General features: G+C 41.2%; 1 protein-coding gene across 1 annotated transcript in view; it reads right to left on the reverse strand.

The window, feature by feature from the left end:
- Positions 1 to 1,896: 1,896 nt before the first annotated feature.
- LOC103659419 (peptidyl-prolyl cis-trans isomerase A-like) overlaps positions 1,897 to 13,703 on the reverse strand; it is a 47,111-nt gene continuing 35,304 nt past the window's right edge. Inside the window, 2 exon segments of the mRNA XM_040639803.1 lie at positions 1,897 to 2,208; positions 2,210 to 2,481. Of these exon segments, the coding sequence (XP_040495737.1) occupies positions 1,897 to 2,208; positions 2,210 to 2,481 (584 nt within the window).

Below are 13,703 nucleotides of genomic sequence, written 5' to 3' on the forward strand. Positions count from 1 at the left end.
TCATTTTGTTTTGTTTTGTTTTTGATACTAACCATCCTAATGGGTGTGAGGTTGAATAGCTTGCTTTTAAGAAGGTTGGGAGAAATTGAAGTTGAATCTGTTACAAGAATTTCTCCCTGAGGTGTCAGTCTGAGGGAGGAAAGTTAGTATATAACACCGAACAACAGTTCTTGGCTTCAGGTGGGAAAACTGGTCTGGGATCAAGGGATTCTGTTACAATATACGGAGATGAATTCAGGACTCAATATTGAAGGAAGGGGCTGAGAGAATCCTGTGAAAAGGTTGATCTCACCCAAACACTGTTTAAATTCACAGTGAGATCTCAGTGCCCAGACCCAAAAGGCGCATGCAGAAATCTAAGTAAGCAAGTTGGGGCTTCAGTGGGGAGGCTGCCACCAGATGGTTCTGACAGACACTAGGGGTTGTGTTCACTTTCCATTTCAAATTAAGTATTGGAAAACTAAGTTCAGTTACAATAAGCTGGTTTGGTAGGAGCTGAGTTGTGTTTCTTGAACCAAGGACAAGTTTTCCCCTGATGTGGGAAGGAGGATCACTGCAGTGTTGGTTCCACCTGTAAAAGCCAAAATTCAGTGCTCCCCTGGTCTCTGGGTCCAGCTGACCTACAGATTAAATCCTCAGGTGTGAGGGAAGCATGGAATTATGGAAACTTAGTGAGAAAGAACATATCTCAATAAAAAATGAAAGGTTGAGAGGACTGAATGAATGGCACAAGATTGATCCCACTAGGTCAAAGTACATGACTCGAGGTTACACACAATATTCTAGCTTGTTTTGTTTTGTTTTTTTAAGATATATTTATTTATTTATTTGACAGAGAGACAGCCAGAGAGAGAGGGAACACAGCAGGGGAGTGGGAGAGGAAGATGCAGGCTCCCAGCGGAGGAGCCCGATGTGGGACTCGATCCCGGAACGCCGGGATCACGCCCTGAGCCGAAGGCAGACGCTTAACGACTGAGCCACCTAGGCGCCCCATGTTCTAGCTTGTTAAGGGGGATTTGAGAAGAGAAAATAGAGTGTGATGACATAATTTTTCTGATGGGGACGATTTGTAGATCTTTGTAGGTCTTTTATCTTTTCCTCTTGGCACAATTAGCTCCGCAGAGGCAAAAAGCTAATAAATGCCTATTTAAGGTCAGCTAGTCATATTCTAGGTAATATACACGTGTCAGTGCTCTTAATATGATCCTCAGAGCAACTCTAGCAGGACTGTCTGATTATTCCCATTTAGTAGATGAAGAATCAGAGGTTCACAAAAGTTCAATAGATTTTTCAAGAATTCAAAGTTAAATGATGAGACCAGGATGTGATTCAAGGGTTATATTGGCTATCTTATGCCAAAGCCAGGGTCCCTTATAGCAAGCCACCACTTCTAAATTATGCTGATTAGAATATGCACTGTAGATGCAATGTGGGTCACATATTATTCTCACTCTGACCTTGACTTATTCTTCTTCTCACCCTGACCTGACTTCACTGTAACATACCTGGTTTTTGCTTCCAACTCCCTTGGCCTTGCTGCAATGCCAGTGTTTTAATGGAATGACCTTCACTCATGTCATAGGAATGGTTTCTGAGTTACTGTCTCTCATGTTGATAATTAAACCCTCCTCCCCCCTCAGTCCTTGGAGAAACAGTCTCATTAAATCCATTCTGAGGAATATGACTTATTAACTCTTACCATGTAGTTACCCATTTTGTTTATTTATTTATTTTGTTATTGCTGTTTAGTTTTTATGTCATAATCGTAAACTTAACTCTGCAATCTAGCTAGACTTGGAGGGGAGTAAGGAATATATGGAACCCACAGAACTGCAGCAAGAGCTCAAAGATTACAGGATATCTCAAGCAATGGGGGTGAAAAGGTGCTCTCCTGAGCTACAGAAGGAATGGGCTGATAGTTAAGATAGAACACAAGTCAAATTTATAGATTTGTCCACAGTTTGTGATGGTGATCTTCTTGCTGGTCTTGCTATTCCTGGACCCAGAGTGCTTCATGGCTTCTGCAGTATTCATGCCCTCTTTGACCTTGCTGAAGACCACATGCTTGGCATCTAACCACTCAGTCACGGCAGTGCAGATGAAAAGCTGGGAACAATTTGTGTTGGGTCCAGCGTTTGCCATGGACAAGATGCCAGGATCCATGTGCTTCAGGATGATATTCTCATCCTCAGATTTCTCCCCATAGATGGGTGGACTTGCCACCAGTGCCATTATGGCATGTGAAGTCACCATCCTGGCACAAAATTCCCTGAATAATCCTGTGAAAGCAGAACCATTTATAACCAAATCCTTTCTCCCCAGTGCTCAGGGCATGAGAGTTTTCTACTGTCTTTGGAACTTTGTAAACAGCTTGAAGGAGACCTTGGCCAAAGGGCTTGTCAGCCACAGTGATGTCAAAGAACACGGTGGGGTTGACCACGGCTGTGTGGCATGGGGCAGCTCTTGGGCAGGTTGCAAGGCCTATAGGTACCCATTTTCATCCTCATAACAACCTACAGGGCCAGGCGCCAATATCCCCATTTTGGGGATGAGGCAGTAGAGATGCAGAGGTTAAGAATCTGCCCAAGGTTGGGGTGCCTGGATTGGTGAGCACCCAGCTCAGTCAGTTCAGTATCCGACTCTTGATTCTGGCTCAGGTCATGATCTCAGGGTCCTAGGATTGAGCCCCACATCAGGCTCCACGCTGAGTGTGCAGCCTGCTTAAGATTCTCTCTCTCCCTCTCCCTTTGCTCCTCCCTGCTCTTCCTCTTTAAAAAAAAAAAAAAGAATTTGCCCAAGGTCACTCTACTAGGTGGTGGAGACAAGAACTGAGGCAGGAATGCCACTCAGTGCCACATGTTTTGAGCCTGGAGTTTCTATTTTTGCACCATGAAGCGCTTCATTACATTTTTTGATTAAAGGGTCAGTTGAGTGGATTTTTATTCAATAACCTCTTTACTTGATCCCCAGTTTATAGATTAAGCAGTTGAGGATAAGAGCAGTCACATGGAAATGGAGAGGTGGAGCTGGGGTTTGTGTCTAGGTTTAATTGTCCTCAATCCCTCATGTTGTGCCAGACAGGGAACCTTGGGTCTGAAGTATCTCCATTCAAGACCTTATTAAAATACATTAATTACTGAATTCTTCCATTTAGCCCGGGAAACCTCTGGGCAGGTCTAAATTCTGGTCTTTGGTTCAGACACTCTCCCTGCTCCCCTCCATGGTAACTCTCGGCTCTGGAGAAGAGGGTACAATTAGTGATAAGAAGGTGTATGGATTTCATATATTGTAACCTGTGGCAGTATCTAGTAGATATGAGCAGGCTTTTGTGTCCAATCTAGGTTTGAAGCCAACTTTCTTGTTCAGCCTCATTTGTTAAACGTCCGTCTCATAGTTGTGCTGAGAGGATTGTGTAAAGTGATGTGTGCAAAGTGCATAGCATGATGTTGGACATGAAGAAAGGGCTCAGTGCACCACAGCGAGAATGAGAACTACTCTTTTCTTGACTTGGGCTGAGAGGTGTGGTTTTCTTGAACAGGAGACACTGCACAGCAGGACTAAGTTGCACTTAATTCACGGCCGTGATGTTTGTCTTCTTTGGCCATAAGTGTTTATAAATCCACAAGGGGGCGATATGAATACTCATGGGTTTATCTGAAACCATCACTGACTCTTGCCAAACGTGTTTCTTTCCCTTGCCCTTTTTGTATTCTCTTTCTTGCCTTTTCCTCTCTGTCTTTCAAAGGATGCACATAATTTTAACGCTCAGCGGAATAAATCAGATGTGGGGAAAGAAGTGGGACAGAAATGCATTTAACTAGCATGTCAGATAAATGGAAGAGAGCAATAAGGAGATATGACTGATTTCCTTCTTTGCTTTTTTGAACAGTGTTTTAAAACATATCTCTATAAAATTTCAAAAACCAAAATCTGGGAATAGACAAAACCCCCCACAAACCATGACCTTACCATCCTAGTGCATTTTATTCAGCCCCTAAAGTCTTTTCCCCTACGCACTTATTTGAAATGCGGTTGTAAGATGGAGGATAAATATCTTTGTACTTTTTCTCTCAACATGTTGCTGCAAAGCAATAGAAGGACATGGATAAAACTTAAATGAATACCTCTAAGTGAAAGAAGCTAATCTGGAAAGGCGACATACTTCATGATTCCAACTCTGTGATGTTCTGGGAAAGACAAAACTATGGAGGCAGTAAAATAATCAGTGGTTACCTGTGGCTTGGGGATAGGGAGAGAGGAATGAGTTGTTGAAGCGCAGAAGGTTTACAGGGCAGAGGAATTACTCTATGTCATATTCTAATGGATACATGACATTATACATTTGTCAAGACCCATAGAACTGTACTATACCAAGAAGGAACGCTAATGTATACTATGTCATTTAGTTAATAATAATGTATCAATATTAGGTCATCAGTTGTGTCAAATGCACAACAGGAAGGCAGATGTTGCTAGTAGGGGAAACTGTATGGGGAAGGGTGGTATATGGGAACTTTCTGTACCTTCTGCTCAATATTGCCGTAAACCTAAAACTGCTCTAAAAGCAAAGACTATAAAAAATAGATATAGTAGAATTTAAAATTTTGAACATCTGTTGTGTCCTTCAAAATAGTCTCCTCAGATGTTATGTGTATGTTTTAATGATTCTGTCTTTGCTAAAAAACATATTGTAACTCCTCGTCAAAAACTGTCTACAGAGATTAGGTGGGTGAGCAAGATGGAGATAACATTTTTAAATTACATTTGTGTAATCATCAGAAGATTGGGAGGAAATGTGACCTTTTCTCACCTGACTCACAAATTGGATTTGAAGGTCTCTTCTGTAGAACAAACGCATCCTGGTGGGAGTATGTGTGTAGCCTCCCCAGGGATCTCTTTGAAAGAGAGTAGTGCCTCTTTGGATCATGAGGGTCTTGCAAGAGAGAAAAGAAAATGAAAGCATTGTATTCATGTCTTGATTTTTCTCTTCCATGGGACAGTGGATGTTGGTGACATGTGACTACCAAATCAAAGTGGACCTAGACCTTTAACCGAATCCTAGTTCCACCTTTTGCCAACCGTAGAATCCTGGGCAAGTTTGAACCCTTGTTTGTTTTTCCTTAAAATGGGGACTATTATCTTGGGTAGTTTATGTGGAATTTAATGGAGAATGCACACTCTGTCCCTGGAATGTGCTACTCCATACTGCTCAATCACGGTAAAAATTACTACGAATATTGTTTTTACCAAGAGAGCATCTGAGTTTAATATTCTGTTGTGAGGCTGGTATTAAAAAACTAAAGTTGGGGTGCTTGGGTGGTTCAGTCTGTTGGGTGGCCGACTCTTGATTTCAGTTCAGGTCATGGGCTCAGGGTCCTGGGATCAAGCCCTGCCTAGGGGAGTCGGTTTGAGGATTCTTCCTCTCCTCTCCCTCTGCCCCTCCCCCTGGTCTGTCTCTCTCTCTCTGATAAATAAATAAACAATAAAAAACTAGAGTTAGATTTATAGAAAGAGAAATACTTCACATCAGGAAATTTGCATGTCAGTAAGTTATCACCTGACGTGTTAATAGTATCTGTTATTTTTAAAATCCATTTTCTTTTTTGTAGCAGTTAAGGTACAAAATTTATGACCTATTTTTAAGAATTTGAGCTTATAAAAGTTTACATAATGTCACTTTTGCTTACCAGCATTCTGATACACTTCACGTGTGAAAGGAGCTTGTATGTTGAAGCTAGTGTGTTGAGAATCGCCATAACCGGCAGCCCACCTTAGCAATGCTGAGATCTGTAACCTGGAGCAGCCACGAAGGTGTTACGTGAATGTGATTTGTCAACTGTGTCACAGTGAAGGAGAGACTGAGAATTGCTGCTTTGGCTTAGTCCATGTGCCAGCTTGTTATTCCTGTTACCCTTCAAAGTCAGACTCAGCTGCTACTACAGTTCCTCGGGGCAGCATCTGGAGTCCAGTTTGTTTTTCCAGAGAGTATAATTTTGACTTAACATATACATTTTCAAGCAAATGTTAATATATTGAAGAGGACTGATGAAGTATTCTGCTAATTGCTGAACCCCTTGGTTGGTATTTTAGGAATAAATAGAAAAAATATCCAAATCAAACTTAGGAAAGGATAGAAATTAATTTTAGTAACAATATAATGGCAGTTCCAAGCCTAGCTCTTACAACTAACCATCAAGTTAATTTAATTCCTCAAACCCCATTGCTCCAGCAAAATGTTGTTTAAATCAATTCATTCTTTCATTAGGCTGCCTAAGAGCACCGTGGAGTGATGAGAAATTACTGAGATGGCATTCATGTTTCAAAAGCCCCTCAGTTTCACTTCATTTTCCATCCTGACATGGGACTAATGTTCTGCATTTGCATGCTAAAATAGTATTTTTAATTGTAAAAGTGGTGTTGTTAAATTACCTTCAAATGAGTTTATTTTAAACGGTTCATTAAAGTTTTTGAAATCATTCCCTGCATGATTGCATCTCTTCTCCTCTTTGATGTATTACAGCTCTCACCAAAAACACTGGCACTGAGAGAAAAACCTTTTCCTGCAAGGCTCACAGCTCCTGATCTGGCCAGTTTTGAAGTGAGAGCTGCAAAAGCCACATGCTATTGCAGAGTGGCTGAGGGCACCGTCTCAGCGCCTCGGCTGAGAGGCTCGGGGGAGCGGTCAAGGCAGGTGGCTGTGTTCTGCAATAATGAAAGGTCAAAGCCACAGAGGTTTCAAAAGGCTTGTGTCAATTCAGAAGATGAAAAGCAGCTCCCTCTGGATAGCTAGTTTGGTTCTGAGATTTAAATACATCTCATGGATTCTGTGTGTTCTCTCTCATTTTAATGTTTCTCCCCCCCCACAGCACGCACCTCCCCCCCCACCAGCTGCCATTCCACTTTTCCTCTTCATTATTTCTCCTGTCTCTGTGTCTTCTAAGACAGTTGCCCTTTCTTATCTTAAGCTTCAACAATTACTTTCTTGTTTTGCTTCTTTTACAAATAGCATGATTTTCCTGAGATTGTCATTTGTATGTTTATGAGAGTTCCTTTATTATATTATTCACTTATAGTAGATTTAGGGGAATATGAAGTTGCACTGTGTTGACGGAGTAGATTTGAGTGTGATTTTTTTTTTTTTTTTTTAGTTATTGTTACGAAATCCTAATCTTCCATTCAGAACCACTACTTTCTGTGATGGTAGAAGCACCCATCAGAAATCACTGAGCAATGGGGCGCGTGGGTGGCTCAGTCAGTTGAGCATCTGACTCTTGATTTTGGCTCAGGTCATGATCCCAGGGTCGTGAGATCGGGCCCTTGCATGGGTCTCTGTGCTCAGTGCCGAGTCCGCTTGAGATTTTTCCTCCCCTCTCCCTCTGCCTCTACCCACTGTTCTCTGTCTCTCTCCCTCTCTTTAAAATAAATAAAATCTTTGTGGCTCAGTCGGTTAAGCAAGTGTCTGCCTTCGGCTGAGGTCATGATCCCAGGGTCCTGGAATGGAGGCCCTGTGTCAGGCTCCCTGCTCAGTGGGTAGTCTGCTTTTCCCTTTGCCTCTGCCTCCTTGTGTTCTCTCTCTTGCTCGCTCACTCAAATAAATAAATAATAAAAAATTAAAAAAATAAAATAAATAAAAGCTTAAAAACAACAACACTGAGCTACAAGGTTACCCCTGAAGTAGATAATGTGGAGAAAAAGTGTTGAGCGGAGAGCCAGCTGTGTTATACGCTATGGTACGTAATGTCAGCACTTTATAACTTACTGATCAGTGGATGGTCTTGAAAGTGTCTCATATCTCATATGAAGGTATCTCATATTACTTGTTAAATAAAATCCAAACTCTTTGTAATGACCCAAACCATCCTAACCTTGAGTAGAAGCAGCATTTACATTTCTATTTGGACAGAATTCCAGTTTTCCCCCTTAACATCTGTTACTGAAAATGCTGTCTTTCCAGTGACGTTTAAAACACCACAGTACTATTACGCATTAACAATTTGTTCTAAAACTTTTCAAATAATGATGATAGCCCAATTATCCAATTATCGATTGCTGGAGCCAATGCCAAGAACAGAACTCCTGTTTCCTCAAGCCGCAATTCCTAGACCTTCCTTGCCCTTTAATCTGGCCTGCATTAACTTTTCCTTGAACTTGCAGCTCTCACAGTGCATCAGCATGCATTTATCGAGCACCTACTATGTGTAAGACACTGTAATAGGAACTGTGAAGAAAACAAAATAATAAAAATGGAGAGGAGATGGAAGCTAATCATCATTTTCTCCATGCCAGTTACTGTGCTTATGTATTTTCACTTGTATTATCTCATGACAGCCTTCTAGGATAGGTAAGATCGTCCTCATTTTAAAGACAAGGAGGCTGTAGATTCGAATTTTAGCCCTCAAGGGATTTACAATCTAGTAGCGAAATAGGGTATACACACATGATAAAAAAATATAAAGTAATACATAATGCATATGAAATGAGTATTTCCAATGTAACTACTACAGGTGTTGAAAAGAGAAGTCATAAATTTGGGTTGGGCTAAGTGGGAACATCTTTGATATTCTGGTGGGGAAGGAAATTAATTCATGCTATAAGCATTTTTGGAGTGCCCCCATAGTACTTTTCAAAGATTTCATAGTCAGAGGGTAGGGACTGATATGTAAACAGGAGCATCAAGGAGGGAGTGACTCTGTGACTTGGTATGGGTTTTAAATGAAAGGGGAAATGTAATGTGTTGGCCATAGCTCTTTGAGACTCCATGACTTATTTGAATAGTTTTTACATTTTTCTTCATTTCTGGTAGTACTTTGTTCACGTCATAAAAGTCATGAAAACATAGAAGAGCTTACATTTTTTATGTTTCTCCTCCTGTAAACTCTTGTTTTTACTCTAACTTTGGATTAAAACAATCTATTTCATTTTCCAGGATTCAGGGTAGTTGGTTTTTACAAATTCCAGTTTGGCCAATGACATCAGTATATTCAAGATTTCAAATTGACTTCCATATTACTTCTCCCACCTGTTTTTTCATGTGAATATTTTTAGTATTGACAAAAACAGTATAGGCTAAAAATTGATACTTGAGTCTTGACTTAGAAGCTGGTTTGGACAATGAAAACTTGGGATGTTAGTTCAAACTATAGTAGGAAAGGATTCCATTGCTTCATTGGAGTGAAGTCTTTTGTTGAAACTATTCATTGAAATAATACAATAAATCAGCCCCAGGTTCCACACAGTCCAGTATTTTGTTGCTGACCAAGGAGTATACTGAAGAAAATCTTATCTGTTTCCTGCGATGTTAAAGGTTAGGATTTTTCTCTGAATATTTCCAATTTCCTCAAAAACTTGTTGATAGTGCTACCAAATAGAACTTTAGCCACATCCCTTAGGAAGCTCTATTTATGTTACATGGCATAAGGAGCTTTGTAGATGTAATTAAGATTACTAGTCATCTGACCTTAATATAGCAATTTATCTTAGATTATCCTGGTGAGCCAAATGAAATCACGTGAGACCTTGGAAAGAGACATATTTCCTAGGAGGCTAGCAGAAGGGGAAGTCAGAGATTTGAAATATAAGGGTTCAGGAAGCTGTTGTTGCCTTGAAGCTGAAGGCGCCCATGTGTCAAGGCACTGAAAGGAACCGAAGTCTGTCCGAGACCTGGATGAGCTTCCTTAGGGCCCAGCTTAGTGGACACCTTGCTTTCAGCCTTGTGAGGTCCTGCGCTGAGGACCCAGCTGAACCACAGTGTCCAGACTTCTGTCCCACAGAACTCTGAGATAATAAATAGATGTTATTTATGTTATTTATGATTTACCATTAACTTTATGGTAATTAGTTAATGCAGCAGTGGAAAACTAATATATTCAGCAAGGCCTGAAAGGCATGCATAATCTGGCCCTAACCTCCCTCTCCAGCTTCATCTTGCTCTACTTTTCTTACTGCCACACCCACTACTCTTTAGCCACGCTGACTGCAGTGTGTTGAATTGTAGTATCCAAAAGATATCTCCACATCGTAGACACCAGTACTCATGAATATGACCTGATTTGGGAAAAAGGTCTTTACAGATGTGATTAAGGATCTCAAGATGAGGTCACACCTGGGTAAGCAGGTAGGCCCCAAATCTAATGACAAATGTCCTTATAAGAGACAGAAGAGAAGACCATGTGAAGATAGGAGCAACAATTGGCATTACTTTGTCCCAAGCCAAGGAAACATCTAGAACTTCTAGAAAGAACATAGGCAAGGATGGTGTCTCCTGTCCAGCCTCCTAAGGGAACATAGTTCTGCCAGCACCTTGATTTATGACTTCTGGCTTCCAGAACTGTGAGAGAATAAGTTTCTGTTGATTTAAGCCACCTGCATTGGGGTAATTTGTTACAGCAGCTTTAAGAAACCAACACACTGACTTTTCAGGTTCCTAAGGGTGTTGCAACCCTTCCTTTCTCTGGGCCTTCTCAGCGTTTTGGGATTCGTGTGTTTCTCCATGTAGTTCTCTCCCCAGCTCTTTCCATTTGCCTGGATGACTTCTTCTCATGCTCAGATGAAAGTTCCTTAGAAAGGCTATTCCTGACCACCCTCCTCCACCACTCTGCTAATAGCTTAGGCTTCCCTGTTACATACTCTTTGTAGCAACATATTCTTTCCTGTACTTATTTGCATAATTATTTGTTCCTTTTTTCCCCCTTTCCACTAGACTTAAGAAGACAGTCCTCATTTTTTTTAAACATTTTTTTTTTTTAAGATTTTATTTATTTGAGAGAGACAGCACGAGTGGGATGAGGGGCAGAGGGAGAAGCAGACTCCCTGCTGAGCAGGGAGCCTGATGTGGGGCTTGATCCTCAGACTCTGGGATCACAGCCTGAGCCAAATGCAAATGCTTAACGGACTGAACCACCCAGGCACTCTGGACAGTCCTCATTTCTGTATTGCTCACCCAAGTACAACACCTGTCACAGAGCGGGTGGGCTATAAATATTTGTTGAATGAATAAATGAAAATTCCTTCTGGCTCATTCTCTGGGAATATCAAAGGGATCAATGCCCTGCAAAGATCAATGGAAAAGAAATTTAAACGTTTCTCTTCCTGACACCAAACTTTAATGCTATTTCCCAAAGTGCCAACCTTCTTTTCATATTCAAGCTAAAGCAATGATAGGAACCTAAAATGGGAACTGTTGAAGAAAAGCAGAGAATAGTTAAGACTCAGAGCTTCTGTTTCTAACCTTCTCTTTAAATACCTTTCTGATTTGTTTCCAAAGAGCAGCAGCCGAGGGGAGGAGTGTGACGCCTATCTGATGCCCACATAATTGTTTATTTCTGAGCAGACAGCCTATGCTGTAAACGTCAAGGTTTTTTTTCCTTTTTATTTGTTTCCCCCTTTTGTTTAAGTCAAAGTAATTATGTTTGCATTAGATTAAGCACTGACTTGTTCTTGTGCAAAAACAATGGAGATTTGTTTTTCCTCCCCATCTCCCATTCACTGTGTCATTCTGACAGTAGCGCTGAGGAGTGAAGCCACAGTCATATTGCAGACTTGGAGCTGTGTCCTGAGAGACATTTGCTTGCCCTTTGCAGAAAGGGAAGGGGGCAGGTAGGAAGGGAAATTGAAAAAGATGAGACTGGGGTTATTAGCAAAGTAAAACATATTGTAGGAATGCTTTCAGTTTTGCTTTCATGGGAGGTTTCATGATGAGCTAAGTTCTTTCAAGAGTCACTTAATGCAGCACAAAAGTAATTAAATCCTTTGTGGCTCCAGTCATTCCCTGTCTGCTTATTGTGTCTTTTATGGCCAGTGGGCTTCCGGGGTTTTCCCTAGATGCTCTCTTTTTAGTTCCCACCCTCCTTAAATTTTTGGGTAGGCTCTTGGACAGAATTGCTGTGAGATACTCTGTGGTGATTAAAGAAGCCTGGGGAACTTCTGCAGGTGGACCTGGGAGAGGTAAAGACTGGGGAGCCGGTGCTGAACTCCTTGTCTCTTGGAAGCCTCCGAAGAGTGAGAACCTTCTGGATCAGCAGTGATCACGTGGGAGGCAGTTAGCTCTAAAATCAGAATTCTAATGAGAATTGGAATCTCTCCCTCTCACTGTGGGAGGCACGCATCTCGTTTTCCTCATGGGCTCACAGATATTTTTGAGCTGCTTGGCCTGGTCAGGATGTCTAGGTTTCTTAGAACAGGAAGCTCTCTTTCGGGTCAGGACTGTATTTGAAACTTTCCAAAAATGTTCTTGCTGTTCTCCCATTCCTTGTGTTCTCTGCATCTGGGAGGCTGTGTAGGGACACATGGAGCCTGTGGAGACTCAGAGAAGCTCGGGATAGCATTCAGGCTCCGCCACATATGGGTTGTGGGAACATCGGCACATTACGTATCACACCAGGCTGCGGTTTCTTCTACTATTAAGTGGGTGGGATAGTGTTCACTTCTGGGGCTTGTAAAGAAAAAGGTGAGGTAATGTAGGAAGAACATCAACACAGTTTCTAGTGTGTGATCAGCTTTCAAGACTGGCCAGAAAATCCCCCAAACTGTGTCTTCGGTGGATTATACCAGTAGCTTAGATGGCACCACTATTTTCATTTACTTAGGACATTACAGTTTAATCTTCTGCTTTACCATAGAACATATTTTATCCCCAGACTTGTTTTTTAAGGTAGGAACATAATTTTTTTCTTTCTTGGGTCACTTAGACTTTTATCTCTACCCCAGTGAGACCTGCCTTATGCCACACTGTCCCCATGATCCCCTGTTTTCACATTTTTTCATTAATACGGATTTTGATAAGAAGAAAAAGAACTTAGAACTGATATTTTTTGAACACCTACTATTGACAGTCTACAAATGAGATTTTCTTCCATCTTCACAATGACCGTGAGGAAAATTTGACTAATATCCCCATTCTGCCGATATGAAAACGAAGGCTGGGAAGGTTTGAGCCAAGGGGTCTAACACAAAAGCACTTGATCTTTTTTTTTTTTAATTGAAATATTTTTGACATACAATATCCTACTAGTTTCAGATGTACAATATAGTGACTTGACATTTATGTACAATATGACGTGATTACCAGAGAGAAGTGTAGTTACAATCTGTTAACCGTACAAAGTTATTACAATATTATTGACTATATTCTCTATGCTCTGCTTTAAGGTTCTGCAAAGCACTTGCTCTTTTAATGAAACCAGTTCTTCCTCTGTTTTGAGGGATAAAAAGGTGAATTCTGAAAGTGGGACAGAATAGGACATGAGCATCCTTCACACTTATGAATACTAGAAAATTACCCCTTTCCATTCAGAAGAGACTTCCTGGAACACTCAAAGAGCTCATCTTCTCTCCCTGAAATAATTAGTCCTTCCCCCTTGAAGAGTGGTTCAAAGGGTCGTACAGAGGACAGCATGTGTGAGGGACTGCGTGGTGAGTGGCACTCTCCGCTGGCTTTGGGTTCTTCATGACAAAGCACACAGCTGTGAGTTGTGAGTATTGTTCCTTGATCTCTGAGAAAAACCTCCAGTTTCTTTTCTTATATAACGTCAGTAGGCTCTTTTTTGGTAAGTTATTGTGTGTCCCTTACCCACGTGTTATATTCAGAAACAAGAGTTTGGTATGCAGAGTTTGAGTAATGGGCTGAAATGAGACCATTTCTCTTTGCTGACAGCATCCCATTAACCACTAAGACCCATACTCAGCCATCTTTCAGGGCATAGTCA

This window comes from Ursus maritimus, unplaced genomic scaffold (assembly GCF_017311325.1).
Source record: "Ursus maritimus isolate PB19 unplaced genomic scaffold, ASM1731132v1 scaffold_23, whole genome shotgun sequence".
In the NCBI taxonomy this organism is placed as follows: domain Eukaryota; kingdom Metazoa; phylum Chordata; class Mammalia; order Carnivora; family Ursidae; genus Ursus; species Ursus maritimus.